This window comes from Echiichthys vipera (genome assembly GCF_963691815.1).
Source record: "Echiichthys vipera genome assembly, chromosome: 1".
Classification (NCBI taxonomy): Eukaryota; Metazoa; Chordata; class Actinopteri; order Perciformes; family Trachinidae; genus Echiichthys; species Echiichthys vipera.
Genome location: NC_139826.1, coordinates 39,960,764 through 39,980,763, shown reverse-complemented (window position 1 = coordinate 39,980,763; position 20,000 = coordinate 39,960,764). Strand labels below are relative to the sequence as shown.

Genomic DNA, 20,000 nt, shown 5'->3' with positions numbered 1-20,000 from the left:
GCCTCCGTCCCGCGCCCCGGGCTTTAGGGTCCTTGTCCCCCCCTCCAGGCCCGTTTGTACTCACACTACCTGGGCCTCGGAGAATGCTTCTTGCTGCCTATACGTCATCACGCCGTAACACGTCACACGCATTGATGACGTCATGGCGATGCGTGGCTTTGTTTCCAGATCTTTCCGTAGACCTCGGAGTTTTTGTGCGTCTTGTCGACTGTTTTTGAATCTTTTCATCGACCAAATCTGCAGTAAACACTCCACCTCCGCATCACACCAACGTGAACCTTTCACCGCCATTGTTTGAAATGTCCGCGCATGGTCCCTCCTTCTTTTTTCTACGTCCCAACAGGCGCACAGGAAATGACCTCAGAACCACCGTAGGCCTCGTGCTCGTACACGTGCGCACGCTCGTGCTCGTACATGTGCAAACGCACTGAACAACCAAAACCAAACAAATAGTGACTACAAATGACTGAAAATGACCACAAATAAATGCAAATCAACTAAAAATCGACGTAAAAACACAGATAAAAGTGCAAAATAACTCAAAGTGGATGCAAAACTCTCACAAATGAGAACCGCCGTAGGCGTCTTGCTCGTGCTCGTACATGTGCAAGCACGCTCTACAAAAGCCCACCTCTCTCAAACGGGCCGTGGACGGCAAGCGTGCTGCAGTTATGCGCGGAGTGGTTGCACTCACACTGGTCGAACACACAAGGCTTTAGCTGAAAAACCGGTTCTGGCCCGGTGTGGAAGGACAGTGTGAGTGCGCCCTAAATGTGCGTTCATATGAAGCCAAGGGCAGCCTTTGAGCTTAAACCTACGGATAATAAAACGTTTATAAACCACGCTCTTGCACACAATCTCAGTAAAGCGCGGACAGAGAAGAGTCAAGAATGAACCAGAAGATTAAAGAGGAAGAAGTAAATGGAGTTCAGGAGTGAAGGGTAGATGGAGAGAGAGGAAGTGGGTCACCTTGTCCTGCAGACCGCGCTCCTCCACAGACCTTCGCGGGCCTTCGGAGAGCTAACCCCATTCACCACCGAGTGATGCTGCTCGCACATTTTCCAAGGGAACGCCACGGACGGAGGTGCAACCGTGCACTCTGAGCAGAAGACCGGAGTACTCAAACACAGCGATGACTGTTGTGTTTATACAACGACCGTTTCCTGTGTTTCCTGTTTTCCTGGTGTCCCTCTGTCACAGAGGTGTCACTGCGGTGCGTCTGTTTCCACTGAGCCTCTCTCTTCCTCCTGTAACGAGGAGTTCACCCTCGTCTGGTGTCGTGTCAGTCACGTGTCAGCAGCACGGTCTCTGTGTGTCTGTGTGTGTGTGTGTGTGTGTGTGTGGGGGGGATCCCTGGAGATACCCAGAGTGCAGCAGGAGAGCCCTGTGAGCAGCAGCTTAGAGGACACGCTACCTGAGATTAAAGGGGAATAAAAACAAAGATGGAGTTGGTTTCAAAGCCACAGCTGCCGTGTGGGAACTTCAGGTTCAGACCCAACGACCGCGGTGAACCACTTCACCTGAGCGAACCGCTGTTACGCTTTTGTTTAAAACAATAGCTACTAAACGCACAGATGTGTTAAAATAGACTGAGGGCGCACTCACACTGTCCTTCCGCACCGAGCCAAAACAGGTTTGTTGGGTAAAGCCTAGTGCGTTCGACCAGTGTGAGTGCAACCGCTCCGCGCCTAGCTGCGGCACGCTTGCCGTCCACAGCCCGTTTGAGAGAGGTTGACTTCAGTAAAGCACGTTTGCACATGTACGAGCACGAGCGCACGCACGTGTACGAGCACGAGCGTGCGCATGTGTACGAGCACGAGCAAGACGCCTACGGCGGTTCTCATTTCCTGTGCGCCTCTACTCCGAGTTCCTCACGGATGCTGAACTTCTCCCCCTCTCTCTAAGGGAGACTCCAGACCCCCTCCTGAGGAAACACAGTTCAGACGCTTGGACCTGGACCTGGTTCTTTGGGTCCTGACCCAGCTTTCATGACCACAGGTGAGGGTAGGAACCAGGACTGAGGGTAGATCCAGAGCTTTGCCTTCCTCAGCTCTCTTTTCATCACAACGGTGCGGTAGAGCGACTGCAGCACCGTCATGAGTCATGTCATGAGTCTCCATTTAAAAAAACATTTATTGAACTTTAAAAAGGCGTCTCCAGCCACATGGCGCTGCCTGTGGACGCCGTTGAACACAGCGGCCCCGCAGCAGCCGATACGATGCACCCAAACCAACGTGACGCTCTGTCTCTACACAACATGACACAACAGACATAAACCGCAGCTTTAACACATGTCTGCAATGTAACACTCATCAATGACACGTCAGGGACATGACTTCAAACTGTGCAGAGACGTTTCACTCTCCTACACGTGCACATCATCAAACGCCGTCACATTACAGCGTTACGCCTCATCACTTCCTGACGCCACTTCCTGTTTACATAACTCATCCAAAAATCACCTTCACACACAGAAAGCCTTCAGCCTCGGCCGCCGCTGTGGGACCGTTCTCGTTCTGTACGTGTCGGTCGAACGATGTGGGAGAAACAGATGACACTGAACGCGGCCTGCAGGATCCGCACGTGACCGGCTGAGGCGGAAAAACAGTCCGCCATGTTTCCCCTCATGCTTCTTTTTTCTCAGGTGGCTTTAAGGTGCTAATTAGGCAGTGTTGATTAATACCAGCTGTGCATAATTTGAGCTATTATTGGATGATCACCCGAGACAAGGAGGGAGAAGGAGAGCGAGCGGGTGGAGAGAGAGAGAGAGAGAGGGGGGGGGGGCAACATGACAGGGAAATACAGTTTAACCAACCCTGCTGTGATCACGTCGTACATGTAAACAGAAGTGAGAGGAGGTGGGAGACTGAAGCTATTTGGTGGGCGGCCGTAGCTCAGTCCATAGGTGACTGGGCTGGGAACCAGAGGGTCGCCGGTTGGAGTCATGAATGCAGCGTGGGCTGGTGGCTGGAGAGGTGCTGTTGAGCAAGGCACAGAACCCCAAACTGCTCGGGGTGCTGAGCCATTGGCAGTCCCCTCGCTCTGACATCTCTCCATTAATTGCATGTATATAGGTCCTGTCTGTGCATGTGTGTGTATTTCGGGCCTGTGTGTGTGTGTGTGTGTGTATTTCGGGCCTGTGTGTGTGTGTGTGTGTGTGTGTCTGTGTGTGTGTGTGTGTGTGTGTGTGTGTGTGTGTAACCTGAATAATAACAGAGTGAAAAAATAATAATTCTTCTTTTTGGACGGGATTAGCGTTACCTGGAGACGAGGGGTAAGATCGTTTTTACCAGAGGCTTCAGTCCCGTCTGAACGCGCCGTGTCAGCAATTATTCAGACAGATGTCAGTCAAAAATACCCTCTGTGAAACGGTCCGGAAAAATCCATCAGGTGTAACTAATCACATCTAAATACGACCCTCTGTAAAATGTTAGTGTAGCTATTCCGTCACATCCCATTCTGTTGTGATTGGTTCTGGACGGTCTCTCTCTCCTTTTCAGTCTCTGTGTTTCTGTCTCCCTCTGTCGGTGTTTTTCTGCATGTGCTCCCTTTTCTGTTTCCCTGGTTGTGAGTTTGTTTCCCCTGCAGGTGATCCTTGTTAGCATTGATCACCTGCCTCTCTGTATATTAAGCCGGTCCTGAGCGTCACTCAGTGCCGGATCAAACCCTCAACATACCCTGACGTCTCCCTGTGTACCTGTTCCTCTTGTGCTCATTCCTCGTGTCCAGTTTGTATCAGTTCCCCTTTGTGTTTAAGGGCGCACTCAAACTGTCCTTCAGCACCGGGCCAAAACTGGTTTTTCAGCTAAAGCCTAGTACGTTTAAGCAGTGTGAGTGCAACCCCTCCGTGCATAACTGCGGACAGCGGGCCGTCCACATGTACGAGCACGAGCGTGCGCACGTGTACGAGCACGAGCACGAGCACGAGGCCTACGGCGGTTCTGAGGTCATTTCCTGTGCGCCTGTTGGGACGTAGAAAAAAGAAGGAGGGACCATGCGCGGACATTTCAAACAATGGCGGTGAAAGGTTCACGTTGGTGTGATGCGGAGGTGGAGTGTTTACTGCAGATTTGGTCGATGAAAAGATTCAAAAACTCCGAGGTCTACGGAAAGATCTGGAAACAAAGCCACGCATCGCCATGACGTCATCAATGCGTGTGACGTGTTACGGCGTGATGACGTATAGGCAGCAAGAAGCATTCTCCGAGGCCCAGGTAGTGTGAGTACAAACGGGCCTGGAGGGGGGGACAAGGACCCTAAAGCACGGGGCACGGGACGGAGGCACAGTGGGAGGGCGCCCTCAGACTACAGCAATAAAAGCGGTAACTTCCTCCACAGGGACTAAAATGAACTGAATCGGTTCATGCATTAAAGAACCGACTGTATTTATTCATTTATATAAACTCCCCAGGTCTAAGTGCTAAAGGCAGACCAACATGTTGACACCAGGTAGAAGGTAAGACAGGGCTGATAGGATCTATATTTGTATTTATTTTGCCCGTACTCTACTGAATAGGTGCTTTTATGTCTCTGTCATGTGTGTCTTGGTGTTTTGTGAGTCAGTGATTTATGACTAGAAAACCTTTACTCGCTGTGCTGAGCTGCACCTCACATTAATCTTCATGTCTCCAGCTCTCAGATGATGTTCACCACTTCTATGGGACTTCTGTGGACCTGCTGTCCCCCCCTAAACATCCCCCCCCCCCCCCGACCCCCTACCCGGCTAGAAAAACAGGGCGCCGAGTCAAGGGGTCAGCATCAACTGAATGACATAACCCATGATTTCATTGCATTAAAGTTCTTAATAAAATAAGTATTTAATTCACACAGGAGTATGCAAACATAGGCATTAGCATGTATGTGTGTGTGTGTGTGTGTGTGTGTGTGTGTGTGTGTGTGTGTGTTTTATATTAATCGTTTCTTTTTTGAATATCCAGAAAACATGCTCCTCATATCCCGATGACACTGGACACGACTAATATCTCACCACATCGAGCTGGGAAGCTGTTGCCATGACACCCAGGGCTGACTGACAGCTGTCACTGTGTGCGTGTGTGTGTGTGTGTGTGTGTGTGTGTGAGCGAGTGTGAACTCACATGTGTGCTGCGATCTAACAAATGAAATGTCAAGTGGGAGCAAAGGGGGGATGCCACAGAGATGCTGTCATGTGTGTGTGGGCAGAGGTTGGATGGGGAGGTGTGTGTGTGTGTGTGTGTGTGTGTGTGTGTGTGTGTGTGTGTGTGTGGGGATTATAGGCAGGAGAGAAACGAGGAGCAGCAGAATCTGAAGCAGAGAGAGGAACGGGGGCTTTAAAGGGCAGCTGGGTGTGAATGACTGGAAGAGTTCACACCCTTGGACACAGTCTCAGTGAGGTCTTTACCGGAGCCGTGAGCTTCAGGCTGAATTCAACATAAACGATATTTAAAGGACTTTAAACATTCTTGAGGTTGATCATTTAAAGCTATTCTTCCCTTTCTGTCATTTTGACAGTTTTCATTTGTAATCTCAGGGCGCCCTCCCACTGTGCCTCCGTCCCGTGCCCCGTGCTTTAGGGTCCTTGTCCCCCCCTCCAGGCCCGTTTGTACTCACACTACCTGGGCCTCGGAGAATGCTTCTTGCTGCCTATACGTCATCACGCCGTAACACGTCACACGCATTGATGACGTCATGGCGATGCGTGGCTTTGTTTCCAGATCTTTCCGTAGACCTCGGAGTTTTTGTGCGTCTTGTCGACTGTTTTTGAATCTTTTCATCGACCAAATCTGCAGTAAACACTCCACCTCCGCATCACACCAACGTGAACCTTTCACCGCCATTGTTTGAAATGTCCGCGCATGGTCCCTCCTTTTTTTTTCTACGTCCCAACAGGCGCACAGGAAATGACCTTAGAACCGCCGTAGGCCTCGTGCTCGTACACGTGCAAACGTGCTTTACAAAAGCCCACCTCTCTCAGACGGGCCATGGACGGCAAGCGTGCCGCAGTTATGCGCGGAGTGGTTGCACTCACACTGGTCAAACGCACTAGGCTTTAGCCGAAACACCGGTTTTGGCGCGGTGCAGAAGGACAGTGTGAGCGCGCCCTTAAAATGCTCCTAACGAGCGTACGCAACTACACGTGAAAGAAATCCACCCGGTGTTTAAACTCATCAATATCGTTTAATTTGGTCTGAATAAAATGATTTGCAGAGACATCATCTCTCCGTGCTGCTCATGCTGCGTTCAAGTGACATGGGAAGTCCGAATTTTCAGACCTCCGACGAGGCAAAGTGCACTGAAATGCCTGTGAAAGTGAACCTCCTACGAGAGAATTCGGGGTCGATCCCCCTGCAATTTGATGAGGTGGTGCGGTGGTTATCACTGTCGCATCACAGCGAGAAGGTTCCAGGTTCGCATCCACGCATTCATGTGAGACGCACAAAAACTCCGAGGTCTACGGAAAGATTTGGAAACAAAGCCACGCATCGCCATGACGTCATCAATGCGTGTGACGTGTTACGGCGTGATGACGTATAGGCAGCAAGAAGCATTCGCCGAGGCCCAGGTAGTGTGAGTACACACGGGCCTGGAGGGGGGGACAAGGACCCTAAAGCACGGGGCACGGGACGGAGGCACAGTGGGAGTGCGCCCTACCGATGACTAACGTGGGCGTTTGCGTCCTACCTTTCGAACGTCTACGTTTAAAGACGTTTAGACTAAAGACGAGCAGGAGTATAACAGTGGAACGGCTTCAGCAGCGTTCACACACACACACACACACACACACACACACACACACACACACACACACACACACACACACACACACACACACACACACACACACACACACACACACACACACACACACACACACACACACACACACACACACACACACACACACACACACACACACACACGTAGAGCGGTGAAGTGCTGTATGTGACCGGTTATCAAATCACTGCGCTGATGCGTCTGAGTACATCTTAAATCCACGGGGAGTGCGGTTTGTGTGCTCCGCGGCTGTCAGCTCCTCCGTCGACCATCAAACTCGCTTTCTCTCGACGAGCCCGTGTTTTAGGGAGTGTGAGATGTCAGAAGACATGATAGTGATGTTCATGAAGCAGAGGCAACTGTCCTCCCCCGTTCCTCTGGCCTTTCTTTCATCTCCTCCATCACTTGTCTTCCCTCAACCTCGTCCCCTCCACCCTCGCTCTAAACCCCTCATTCTGCGCTTTTATTCCCTCTTCCTCTAACGGCCTCCTCCTCCTCCTCCTGTCTTCGCTCTTCATCCTGTCTTTTTACTCCACTGCTTCATCTTCACATCTTTTCTATAACGCACATGCATCCTCTCCTCTCCTCTCCTCGACATCGGACGGAGGCAGAGCTGCACAGTGTGGGTAGTGTTGGAGCAGCAGAGCGCTTCCAAATGTGTCCATCTGCCAGGGAAGAGGAGGAAGATGAAGAGGAGGATGAAGAGGAGGAGGAGGAGGAGGAGGAGGAGGAGGAGGTAGAGGAGAGGCCAGAGAGCATGTGTCTTAATCAGGATTGACGGTTACATCGCTCCGAGATAAACTCCTGTCACACTTTAATCCGCCGCCGATCACGTGCTCCCGCACACACCACAGATACACACAGACGTACAGGGTGGCATTTCTGAATGGACACACACACACATGCACACGCACACACACACACACACACACACACACACACACACACACACACACACACACACACACACACACACTCACTGAGTTAAAGTTGGAATCAGCGTTCTTAAAGCAGGCACGTTGGGCAAACATACATACATACATACATTCATTCATACAAATTTGCACGCATTTGCAAAGTGTCTGTAGGCAACCATAGCAACCGTTGCCGTAGCTACTGTAGGAAGCTATAGCAGTTTCGGTGGCACGTTTCCCAGAGGACCCCCGTCATACATCATCATCATCAGCGTGGGGGATGGTGGAGTCGGATGTGTACTGTAAATATACTGTAAACGAGGCACAGGCTGGAGCTCCAATCCAGAATGCCTTGCTCAACGGCAAAACTCCCAACATACAAACAAAAAACTGTTGTTTTTGTCAGGGCTGACGTCTTCTGGTCGATTGGTTGGTCAGTCGCTGGGGTTACTGTCATAAGTCTTCTGAAGACGCCCAGCAGAGAGCGCCAGAGCGGGACTTTGTTTTTTCTCAATCCCGCCAGTCTCACTAACACACATGGCACACTAAAGGCAGTGTGAGTGCAACCGTACCGCGTCTAGGAGTGGCATGCTTGCCGTCCACGGCCCGTTTGGGAGAGGTGGGCTTTAGTAAAGCACGTTTGCACGTGTACGAGCACGAGGCCTACGGCGGTTCTGAGGTCATTTCCTGTGCGCCTGTTGGGACGTAGAAAAAAGAAGGAGGGACCATGCGCGGACATTTCAAACAATGGCGGTGAAAGGTTCACGTTGGTGTGATGCGGAGGTGGAGTGTTTACTGCAGATTTGGTCCATGAAAAGATTCAAAAACAGTCGACAAGACGCACAAAAACTCCGAGGTCTACGGAAAGATCTGGAAACAAAGCCACGCATCGCCATGACGTCATCAATGCGTGTGACGTGTTACGGCGTGATGACGTATAGGCAGCAAGAAGCATTCTCCGAGGCCCAGGTAGTGTGAGTACAAACGGGCCTAGAGGGGGGGACAAGGACCCTAAAGCACGGGGCACGGGACGGATGGCGCCCGCTCGGCATCGGCCCTAAAAAATCCATATCGGTCGATCCATAATTCGGACATCCCACGGCACGGGAACGCAGCACGTGACAGGGGAGGAGGAGGTGTCAGTGGTCAGGCAGGGGGCAGAGGGCGGGACTTTGGTGTGAGACATGCAAGAAAGGTAAGAATTGCTTTAACTTGGACATTTAATATAGAAAACATCAAATTGTTGTGTCCTTTTTACCTGGAGAGCACCACTTTTACTGTGCAGGCGCTCCGCAGCCTGGAGCCCGCTGCACAAACCTGTAGCAGTCCATCCATCACTCACATCACATTTTTCAGACGTCAAAGGGGTGAAGCAGAGATGCAGTCGTACCCCCCAACACCCACAAACACACGTCGATGTGTCAAATCACTGCAGTTCCCCGCAGGTTAATCAGAGAAACCCGGTTACACAGCAAAGCTTCTCCATGCACCGGAGAAACCTGGCTACTGTGATTCTGATGATAACTGTAACCTGAACAGGGCGGGAGTCAGATTCCTTCCTCAGGCTCATTTTAAGAGGTCAGGGGCAAGAGACTGGAGCAAACAAAACCAAAACTATCAACCCGACCGGATAATGTGAGAGCAAACAGACCCAGACCAGACCGCGGCCTCTGACCCCCGGGTCTGTCGGCCGGGGCCTCGTGAAAACAACAAGAGAGGATAAAAGACCAGTGGAGAGACTGACATTCGCAGACACACAGCCACTGTTAACCAAACCAAACTTTCATCTCATCTTCAGCCTCTTATCTGGGGTCGGGTCGTGGGCGCGGCAGCTCCAGCAGGGGACCCCAAACTTCTCTTTCCCGGGCCACATTAACCAGCTCTAACTGGGGGATCCTGAGGCGTTCCCAGGCCAGTGTGGAGATCTAATCTCTCCACCTGGTCCTGGGTCTTCCCCGAGGCCTCCTCCCAGCTGGACGTGCCTGGAACAGGCCCTCTACAACATGGAGAGACTGACATTCGCTCTAAAAGTGCATTCGGAGAAATGTAAAAGTTGGTGGTCGCAATGGATCAGATATATAAGAACACGCAGACCTGAACTGCTTTAGGTACCTCAATTAACCTTGATGGAAGAATGAGTAACTGTGACTTTCTTTGTTTGAATGTTTCTATTTCATACGTTGCATAGTAAAATGAAAGGGTTAGAGACTGTGTTCGCACAATTGCTCAAACTCATGCTTTTGCGTAGCCCTGTATGTGTGTAACAGAGGTCAAATGGCTCACCTGGGCTGGCGCTGTGAGGGTAGAGCCCGTCGGGCCTCCTCCCCCAGCCTGCTGAGGGAGGGTGACCGGCTCCTCGCCCCCCTCCCCATGGTCCGGACCACCACGTTGCCATTGGGGCTGCCGCTGGGCATCTGCTGGAGCAGCTGGGGTGACAGGCTGCGATGTAATGCTGAGGAGCCAGGCTGCGAGTGACCCTGCTGGGGGCCCCGGTGTGGGTGGGGCTGGGCGTGTTGCTGCAGATGGGGGGCCCAGTTGCCAGGAGAACCGTGCTGCTGCTGCTGCTGCTGCTGCTGGTACTGGCTGACTGTTAGGTTGTTGTCGCTGTTGGAGCGCAGGAGGACCCGTGGCGCTGATAACGAGGAGGGGGACTGGTCGTTTCCGCTGCCAGAGGACGGACCCCGGCGGCGTTTGGAGTAGGCTGGGGCCTCACGGAAAGGCACTGCAGAGGAATGAGGGAGAGAAGGAATTCATTGTTTATTCATCTTCTCAACATTTAATTCTTCTATAGTCACAGGTTTCACCGAGCCGTCCAATCACAGTGGGAGAGGGGCGGGACAAAGAGGCGGGACCGTATTTATCTGTGTATTTAACGTATATGATGTTATAAAGGGATTCGTTTGGATAGGTTTGGATCATCAGCTGTGTTCCCTATCACAGAAGTAGTGCACTGTTGTGTGTATGTCGTTGTGTAGTGATGTTCGAATTCTACGTGGTCAATTTCATTCACTATACAGTCGACGCAGTTACGAACAACCGTCACGCACGAGTTTACTGCTGTTACTCGCCGTGAAATCAATTGAGTGTAGGCTTTTACAGACAACCACTGTTAACAAAACCAGACTTTCACCTCATCTCATCTTCAGCCTCTTATCCGGGGTCGGGTCGCGGGGGCAGCAGCTTTAGCAGGGGACCCCAAACTTCCCTTTCCCGGGCCACATTAACCAGCTCTAACTGGGGGATCCTGAGGCGTTCCCAGGCCAGTGTGGAGATCTAATCTCTCCACCTGGTCCTGGGTCTTCCCCGAGGCCTCCTCCCAGCTGGACGTGCCTGGAACACCTCCCTAGGGAGGCGCCCAGGGTTCATCCTTACCAGATGATCCTGAACCACCTCAACTGGCTCCTTTCAACACAAAGGAGCAGCGGCTCTACTCCGAGTTCCTCACGGATGCTGAACTTCTCCCCCTCTCTCTAAGGGAGACTCCAGCCCCCCTCCTGAGGAAACACATTTCAGACGCTTGTACCCACGACCTGGTTCTTTGGGTCCTGACCTGGACCTGGTTCTTTGGGTCCTGACCTGGACCTGGTTCTTTGGGTCCTGACCCAGCTTTCATGACCACAGGTGAGGGTAGGAACCAGGACTGAGCGGTAGATCCAGAGCTTTGCCTTCCTCAGCTCTCTGGCATATTACAAAATCAAACTATGACGAAAAACAAAGAATTGCTTCTGTTTAAGCAGATTAACTCTATTTCAGCGTGCTGCAATTTAACAGTTTATTTGAGATTTAACATTAAAATGGACATAAACATCGATACAACCTTTACTGTCCTCCTGATGTGTCATAAAGAGATTTGAATACGGGTTTACAGCTCTGTTTGTTCATATCCGACGCAGCTACTGATGAAACGATTTGTTAGAAAATTACAGTGTAGTGTCCGAAATCTCGTTTGATCATCACTATTTAATAAACACCATACGGGGGATAGTGGTCATGACCGAAAGAACCAGGTCGCGGGTCCAAGCGTGTGAAATGTGTTTCCTCAGGAGGGGGGCTGGAGTCTCCCTTAGAGAGAGGGGGAGAAGTTCAGCATCCGTGAGGAACTCGGAGTAGAGCCGCTGCTCCTTTGTGTTGAAAGGAGCCAGTTGAGGTGGTTCAGGATCATCTGGTAAGGATGAACCCTGGGCGCCTCCCTAGGGAGGTGTTCCAGGCACGTCCAGCTGGGAGGAGGCCTCGGGGAAGACCCAGGACCAGGTGGAGAGATTAGATCTCCACACTGGCCTGGGAACGCCTCAGGATCCCCCAGTTAGAGCTGGTTAATGTGGCCCGGGAAAGGGAAGTTTGGGGTCCCCTGCTGGAGCTGCTGCGCCCCGCGACCCGACCCCAGATAAGAGGCTGAAGATGAGATGAGATGAGAGGGGATAGTGAGTGAGTGAGGGAACGCCTTTGAACGCAGCGACTGTGGTGACGGAGTGATGCTATCTTTAGCTGAAGCTAACGTGTTCATGGTGGAGCTAAATCCGTCCATGGGAGGAAAACGTCTGAAACGTATGTGTGTGTGTCTTTTATTCAGTTATGATCTCTACAAACGTTCAACGGGGACTAGTTTGTCACGTTTCCATGGAAACAGAGATAACACAAGCAAAAAGGCTTTTATTTTTAGACCCCCACAGAATGAATACACTTTACTCTGTTGGTAATTTGAGTACAATCGTAATATTACTGTTGTTAATAAAACTATTGTTGCTGTTGAAATGAAGTTTACGCTATATTCAGAATATTTCCCCGCTTTACCTTCCCAACAACCAGCTCTTTACTGTGGCACTACTTTCTCTCAACGTATCCCTACGCATGAGCGTCACCGTGGCGTCACATGCACTGTATCACTCCACAGACCAGCTGTTTCGACAGTTTATGAAATAAACAAATACAAGAAAAGGAAAAACGAGTGATCACAACAATGGAAAAGAGGAACAGAAGAAGAAGAAGGGAGGAGGAGGAGGAGGAGGAGGAGAAGAGGGGACACATCCTAAATACAGCATACACCTAAACTGAAATTTGATTATGTTTAAGGTCGATGTACTGCTGATAAACACTGTTTATGTTCTGTGTCAGTTCTGCGCTCTGCTTCTCCAAACTGACGGCGTGCCGGGCGCCATCTCCTGACAGTGGGGAAGTCCCTCACACACACTTCAACAGAACTGTCCCGTTAAAGTGAAACTCCCCTTTTTCAACACTTCCACACATCAATATCAATTAAGGGCGTCCTCCCACTGTCCTTCTGCACCGTGCCCCGTGCTTTAGGGTCCTTGTCCCCCCCTCCAGGCCCGTTTGTACTCACACTACCTGGGCCTCGGAGAATGCTTCTTGCTGCCTATACGTCATCACGCCGTAACACGTCACACGCATTGATGACGTCATGGCGATGCGTGGCTTTGTTTCCAGATCTTTCCGTAGACCTCGGAGTTTTTGTGCGTCTTGTCGACTGTTTTTGAATCTTTTCATCGACCAAATCTGCAGTAAACACTCCACCTCCGCATCACACCAACGTGAACCTTTCACCGCCATTGTTTTAAATGTCCGCGCATGGTCCCTCCTTCTTTTTTCTACGTCCCAACAGGCGCACAGGAAATGACCTCAGAACCGCCGTAGGCCTCGTGGTCGTACACGTGCACACGGTCATGCTCATACACGTGAAAACGTGCTTTACTAAAGCCCACCTCTCCCAAACGGGCCGTGGACGGCAATCGTGCCGCACCTAGGCGCGGTACGGTTGCGCTCACACTGGTCAAAGGAACCAGACTTTACCCATGAAACGTCCTGGGGCACGGTACGGAGGAGCAGTGGGAGTGCGCCCTTAGAGTCCCTACACATTAAACAAAGCACCAACAACGTAGTTAGTGAACCTGGAGTTTAGTTTATTCAGTGGAGCTAATCACTGTCACAGTTGTTACATGAAAAAAAAAACTGCCTCGATGGATTACTTGATGTTTGTAAGTGTGGAAAAAGACCCTGGGATGATTTTATGCTGGAATTTCACTTCATGGAAGAACAGCTTTAAACCGTCTTCAGCCGTCAGAGCGCTGTGCTGGAGACAAAGTGCACCTCAGCAGCTCAATACCACAGGGAAGGAGACGGAGCGGATGGAGCGGACGTATAAATAGCTACACCTCCTTCTTGTGTGCTGTTTTTTTCCCTCAGTGACGTCAGACTGTGTGCACTCACCCGCGTCCATCCATCCATCCATCCATCCATCCATCCATCCATCCATCCATCCATCCATCTACGTGTCTTCTGACCCTCGCTGTGACTCCTCTGGGGTTCCTCTACATGTCACTTCTTTTTAATTTATCAATGCAAAATCGAATCGCACTACAATATCTCTCATACACTCATGCAGCAGCTCACACACACACACACACACACACCCGTACGTACACACACACACACACACACACACACGTATTGAACTGGGGCCGGTGACTGGCTCTGCACAGCGCGCTCCCTCTCTGACCCTCGTTAGCATGATTATCAGGCCTCCGTGAGCAGAGGCGAGTTCCTGCCTGCGCCCAACGCTGTCAGACCGAACCAGTAATGGAGGTCGGCCTTGATTTCCCCGTGGATATATTCCTCCATTACACTGCGAAGCGACGAGCCTACGACTGCCACCCCCACCACCAGCACCAGCAGCAGCTCTCCTGGAGATGACAAGTGTGCGGGGAGAGGAGAGCAGAACCGGGCCTGCAGCCATTCAAACAAGCAGCTCCTGATTATTGACTTGATTAATACAGTGGTAGCAGGCTAGCACCGCCGCTGTGCCGCTGTGCCACTGTGCCCCTGTGCTGCGGCTGCCTGTTGGTCGCCTCTTGGCAGCCTGAACATCTGAAAGGAGATCCACTGAGTCATCATCACTTCCCCAGACTAATATCTCAAACCTTTCTATCTCTGTGCGTCTACAGGGGATGTGTCGATGAAAGGAAGAGGCGCTAATTATGAGCTAGCACATTTAGGAGCTATCAGGCTAACTGGGTGCACCCCTGAGCTGCCGGGGCAGGTTTTACCCAGAGCTGCAACCATTAGTCCAGCAATCAACCATTAGTCCATCAATCAACCATTAGTCCATCAATCAATCTTAAAGGTTTAATATGAAGAAATTAAAAGCTAGATATTTTTAAACGGGGAGTTTTGAGGGGCACAGAATGAAAGAATTGCTTTTCCATAAAAACATATCTCATCTCATCTCATCTTCAGCCTCTTATCCGGGGTCGGGTCTCAGGGGCAACAGCTTTAGCAGGGGACCCCAAACTTCCCTTTCCCGGGCCACATTAACCAGCTCTAACTGGGGGATCCTGAGGCGTTCCCAGGCCAGTGTGGAGATCTAATCTCTCCACCTGGTCCTGGGTCTTCCCCGAGGCCTCCTCCCAGCTGGACGTGCCTGGAACACCTCCCTAGGGAGGCGCCCAGGGTTCATCCTTACCAGATGATCCTGAACCACCTCAACTGGCTCCTTTCAACGCAAAGGAGCAGCGGCTCTACTCCGAGTTCCTCACGGATGCTGAACTTCTCCCCCTCTCTCTAAGGGAGACTCCAGACCCCCTCCTGAGGAAACACATTTCACACGCTTGGACCTGGACCTGGTTCTTTGGGTCCTGACCCAGCTTTCATGACCACAGGTGAGGGTAGGAACCAGGACTGAGGGTAGATCCAGAGCTTTGCCTTCCTCAGCTCTCTGTTCATCACAACGGTGCGGTAGAGCGACTGCAGCTCCGCCCCCGCTGCTCCGATTCTCCGGCCAAACTCACGCTCCATCGTCCCCTCACTCGTGAACATGATCCCGAGGTCCTTGAACTCCTTCACTTGGGGTCAGGACTCATTCCCTACCTGAAAAATATATATTTTTTAAAAACATTTTGACGGGTTTGACAATGACTTCCTGTCCCGTTGTGTTTCCATGGTAGCAGCCAATAGCGTCGGGCGTTGCTGGTTGCCAGGTTTGTCTGTTGTTGCTACAGAAACAAGGAATCGTGTTGAGTTGAGAGCTAGCTAAACGTTTACACAGCACTCAAATAACGTTAAATACTGTTGTAAATGAACTGATGAGTCCAAATGAGTGGTTCCCCTGTTTGATTCCTCACTGTCATGGAGCAGGCTGATCGCTGACACACTCTGCAACCAACCTGGCAACCCGACTGCTGGAGTTATTTTTTGTTGTTGCGACGACGACCTTGAAACACTAGATGGAGCTGTTCTGCCTCATTCTCCAGATTTAACCTTTAAATATTACCTTAATGAATCTCTTCCAGATCCTTAAATGTGAATATGTTCTGGTTTCTTTCTTCCTCTGTGACAGAAAACTGAATATCTAATAAAACAAAGACGTTTGGATCCTGCCCGACACGTTGATATCAAATGTTTTTGGCGTCTTTTAACGTCTGCTTGTGACGTTCTGGACCTTTAACCGACTCCAGTCTTAAAGTAAAGACCTTAAATGCGGCTTTGACAGGACAGATTTGGCAACGTTGGGCCAAAAAAGACCCGTAATAATCTCTCAGCGTCAGACTTCTGCACCTCCTCCTGACTCTGATTCAGAAATTCTACCTTTGAGAGGCGACTTTGGCCAAACTACGCTCTTTTCCAAACCCTCCCGAGCAGCTTTGACGCCTAAACCTGAATCACATCCACAGTTTTTGTTTGAATCCACAACGTTGAACAATGCAACGTGCAACATTTCATTCTGGCGACTGGTTTTACAGTTGAGGACGTCACCCTGGGCTTCGGCAAACACTGATGCAACTAACTAACCTAGAAAATAATTTACAGATGAATCAATAATGCAAATGGTTAATTGAGTTTTAAATGAAGTGAAGCTCTCACATCATTGACTCGCTCTCTCCTTCTCTTGCACACAATCGCTGACACAAATGAATGATCAGGTCGAACGGGGGGGGATGTGCAAACAACCCCAACATCTTATGTAACAGTTGGAAAAGCAATCAGTGGAATCTATATAATTAAATGCTCCTGAAACACAGAACGCAGGTCAGAGGTCAGAGAGTCTGGAAGCACTCAGCCGAGCTAAACGACGCCGCTGACATTATGTTAATGTGCCGAGCGCTTAAAGGAAGATGCCCTCACAAGTCCAGTTTGTGCCTCTATGCTTTTATGCTTTTATGTTTAAGTCCCTCCATATTTGAACCCTTTACTGTTTTAGGCAACAGTTTTTAATCTCCAGTGTTTCCTCAGGGGGCCTAAAGGATCGGGAGTTGTCTCTGATCTTGGCCGCGGGGGGGTGCTGTCCCGTGGACGGTTCTGAACCGGGCGACTAGAGGGCTCTGCACCTTGGTGCGGAGGCTCCTGTCTGCCCGGGTTGGGGGGGTCTCTGTGGCGGTGCTCCCTGTGACCTTGGACTGGGATCTCTCCCGGTGTGGTCGCCCCCCAAAGGTAGCTTCCTCTAGCCTCCTCTGTACCTCAGGTCTCACTGTCCGGCCATGTCTCTGTAGTGACAGCTAGTGTTTGTGTAGGTGTGAGTGTGTGTGTCAGTGTGTGTGTGTGTGTGAATGTGTGTATGAACGTATACATATGTGTGTGTGTCTCTGTGCATGACTGTGGGGGTGGGGGGGTTCTTTGAACTTTCTTCTACTGATTTTATTTGATGTTTCTCTTTTTCTGTACATCTCTGTAACTGGGAACTTCATTTCCACTGAGCCGGCCCTCACCAGGAAAACACCGGCAATGACCCGGCTTCACATGTCCCTGAACTGGAGAAGAGACTCGAAGACGACGAGACGTACAAAGACTGGACCGCTCACAGGGGGGAGCACACACAGCGACACACACAGCGACACACACTTCCTGTCTCTGCACTAAAAGAGAAGTGGATTGCCTTTTTATCACTGCATCCATTTATGAGAGAGAAGCAGTGAAGAGACGAGAGGAGAGGAGGTGAGAGACGAGGGGAACATGTGGCCGGACTCAGACTGGGGGATGCTGCGGTTCACGGTCGGGACCCGAGCCTCTGGGCCACCAGGACGCCCGCGTGTTATCTCCACGGGAAAAAAGGGAAAGAAATGGAGCGAAAAAACACTAAATTTGGACGAGGAGTTGGATGGAGGTCAAAGTCTGCAGGGAGAGAACTTCATCGGGGTCAGGTTAACTCCAGCCGAGCTGCGGCGTGAGATGAGAGCTCGTGTCACATCGCAGCGTTTTCAGACCCTTTTATCTTTAGCATTATTTCTCCCACTCACACGTGTGATGTCAGCGGCTCCTGGTTCCAGTTGTTTGTAACAAACATGCTAAAAATACTCAGAGGGAGAACAACGGGCAGTGACTGAACCAAAGACCTCTGAAGGATTTAACACCAAATATCATCGTCTGAGACAGATTCTGTCCAACGAGGAGCGTCACGCAAACGCGTTCGAAGCCAAGGAGGACGCAGACAATGTGACGGACCGCTGTTTGCTTCCTGCCTCCAATCAACATTCATTCATTCATCTTCAGCCTCTTGTCCCTGTCGGGGTCGCGGGGGGGGCTGGAGACAATCCCAGCTGACATCGGGCGTGAGGCGGGGTCCACCCTGGACAGGACGCCAGTCTATCACAGGACACATAGAGACGAACAGAGACAGACAACCATTCACACCTACGGGTGATTTAGAGTCATCAATGAACCGAACACCTGCACGTCTTTGGACTGTGGGAGGAAACTGGAGAACCCGGAGAAAACCCACGCAGACACGGGGACAACATGCAAACTCCACACAGAAGGGCCCCAGCCGGGATTCGAACCAGGAACCTTCTCGCTGTGAGGCAACAGTGCTTTGTTTCCAAATCTTTCCGTAGACCTCGGAGTTTTTGTGCGTCTTGTCGACTGTTTTTGAATCTTTTCATCGACCAAATCTGCAGTAAACACTCCACCTCCGCATCACACCAACGTGAACCTTTCACCGCCATTGTTTGAAATGTCCGCGCATGGTCCCTCCTTCTTTTTTCTACGTCCCAACAGGCGCACAGGAAATGACCCCAGAACTGCCATAGGCCTCGTACTCGTACACGTACGCACGCTCGAGCTTGTACATGTGCAAACGTGCTTTACAAAAGCCCACCTCTCCCAAACGGGCCGTGGACGGCAAGCGTGCCGCTTCTAGGCGTGGTACGGTTGCACTCACACTGGTCAAAGGAACCAGACTTTAGCTGTGAAACCTGTTTTGGCGCGGTGCAGAAGGACAGTGTGAGTGCGCCCTTAAAGCTGCACCCATTGAAATCCGTCATCCCGTCCTGTTTTCAAACTGTTGAACTTGTTTCATTTGCAGACAAACTGTCTCGTGTGTTTGTTAGTGAACTTCCTCTTTAGTCTAAATCTTTCCTTTCAGTCCACACTCGAGCTCTGACGACTGAGCAACGAGCGACCACCGAGTTCTTCACACGTTACACGAGAAAACCCCACAGTGCGGCTCCTCTAAGATGACAGATGGGTAAATTACAGCCATGTGAAACTTCACTGTCAGTGACGCAGAACGCTGATGATTCAGAATTTCCCAGAACCTCAATTTGCTGCTCGCTCACAGAGGGAAGTGTTCTTCACATCAGGGAAGGAGACGCGTTTACGTTTTCACTGTTTCACTCACGACCCATTTCTCCTCAGTTCGCAACACTGACACAAACTCGCCACCCTCAGTCGTCCAGCGCGAAACCTCTCAGTCGCCGCTTCGGATCCTTTCATCGCTTTAAAAGCTGCAAGAAAAAGAAATGGCAGCATGCAAAGCTGAAGAGATCAGGCGTGAGAAGGGGGGGTTCTGCAGCTCTGTGAATACCACCAGGCCAAATGTGCTCCTGTTGCATCCTCAAGCAGACGTCGTCTCTTCCATTTGTCCACTTTTATCACCTCGCTCCGTAGTTATCGTGGTTTTACACCGAGAAAGAAACCCGGCCTGCACCTCAGCACAAAGCAAGGGCCGTAACACACACCGTGACTCCACTGTTGCTTTCCTACGCTCCACCGCGCACATTGATGACATCACATCTGAACTCTGAGGAAAGGACGGGGACAGGACGGAGAGGGGACGGGGACATGACGGGGACATGATGGGGACAGGACGGGGACATGACGGGGACATGACAGGGACAGGACGGGGGCAGGATGGAGACAGGACAGGGACAGGATGGGGACATGATGGGGACATGAAGGGGACAGGACGGGGACAGGAAGGGGCAGGACAGGGACAGGACGGGGGCAGGATGGAGACAGGACAGGGTTAGGATGGGGACATGACGGGGATGGGATGGACAGGACAGGGACAGGGTGGGGACAGGGGCAGGATGGGGACAGGCAAGGAAAGGA

At 51.1% G+C, this 20,000-nt stretch overlaps 1 protein-coding gene across 1 annotated transcript in view; it reads right to left on the bottom strand.

Moving 5' to 3' along the window:
* Nucleotides 1-20,000, bottom strand: part of shank2b (SH3 and multiple ankyrin repeat domains 2b) — a gene marked incomplete at both ends in the record, with an annotated part of 138,868 nt that overhangs the window by 57,166 nt on the left and 61,702 nt on the right. The window contains one exon of the mRNA XM_083920918.1: nucleotides 9,951-10,389. Within this exon, the coding sequence (XP_083777044.1) occupies nucleotides 9,951-10,389 (439 nt within the window). The remainder of the gene's footprint in view (nucleotides 1-9,950; nucleotides 10,390-20,000) is intronic.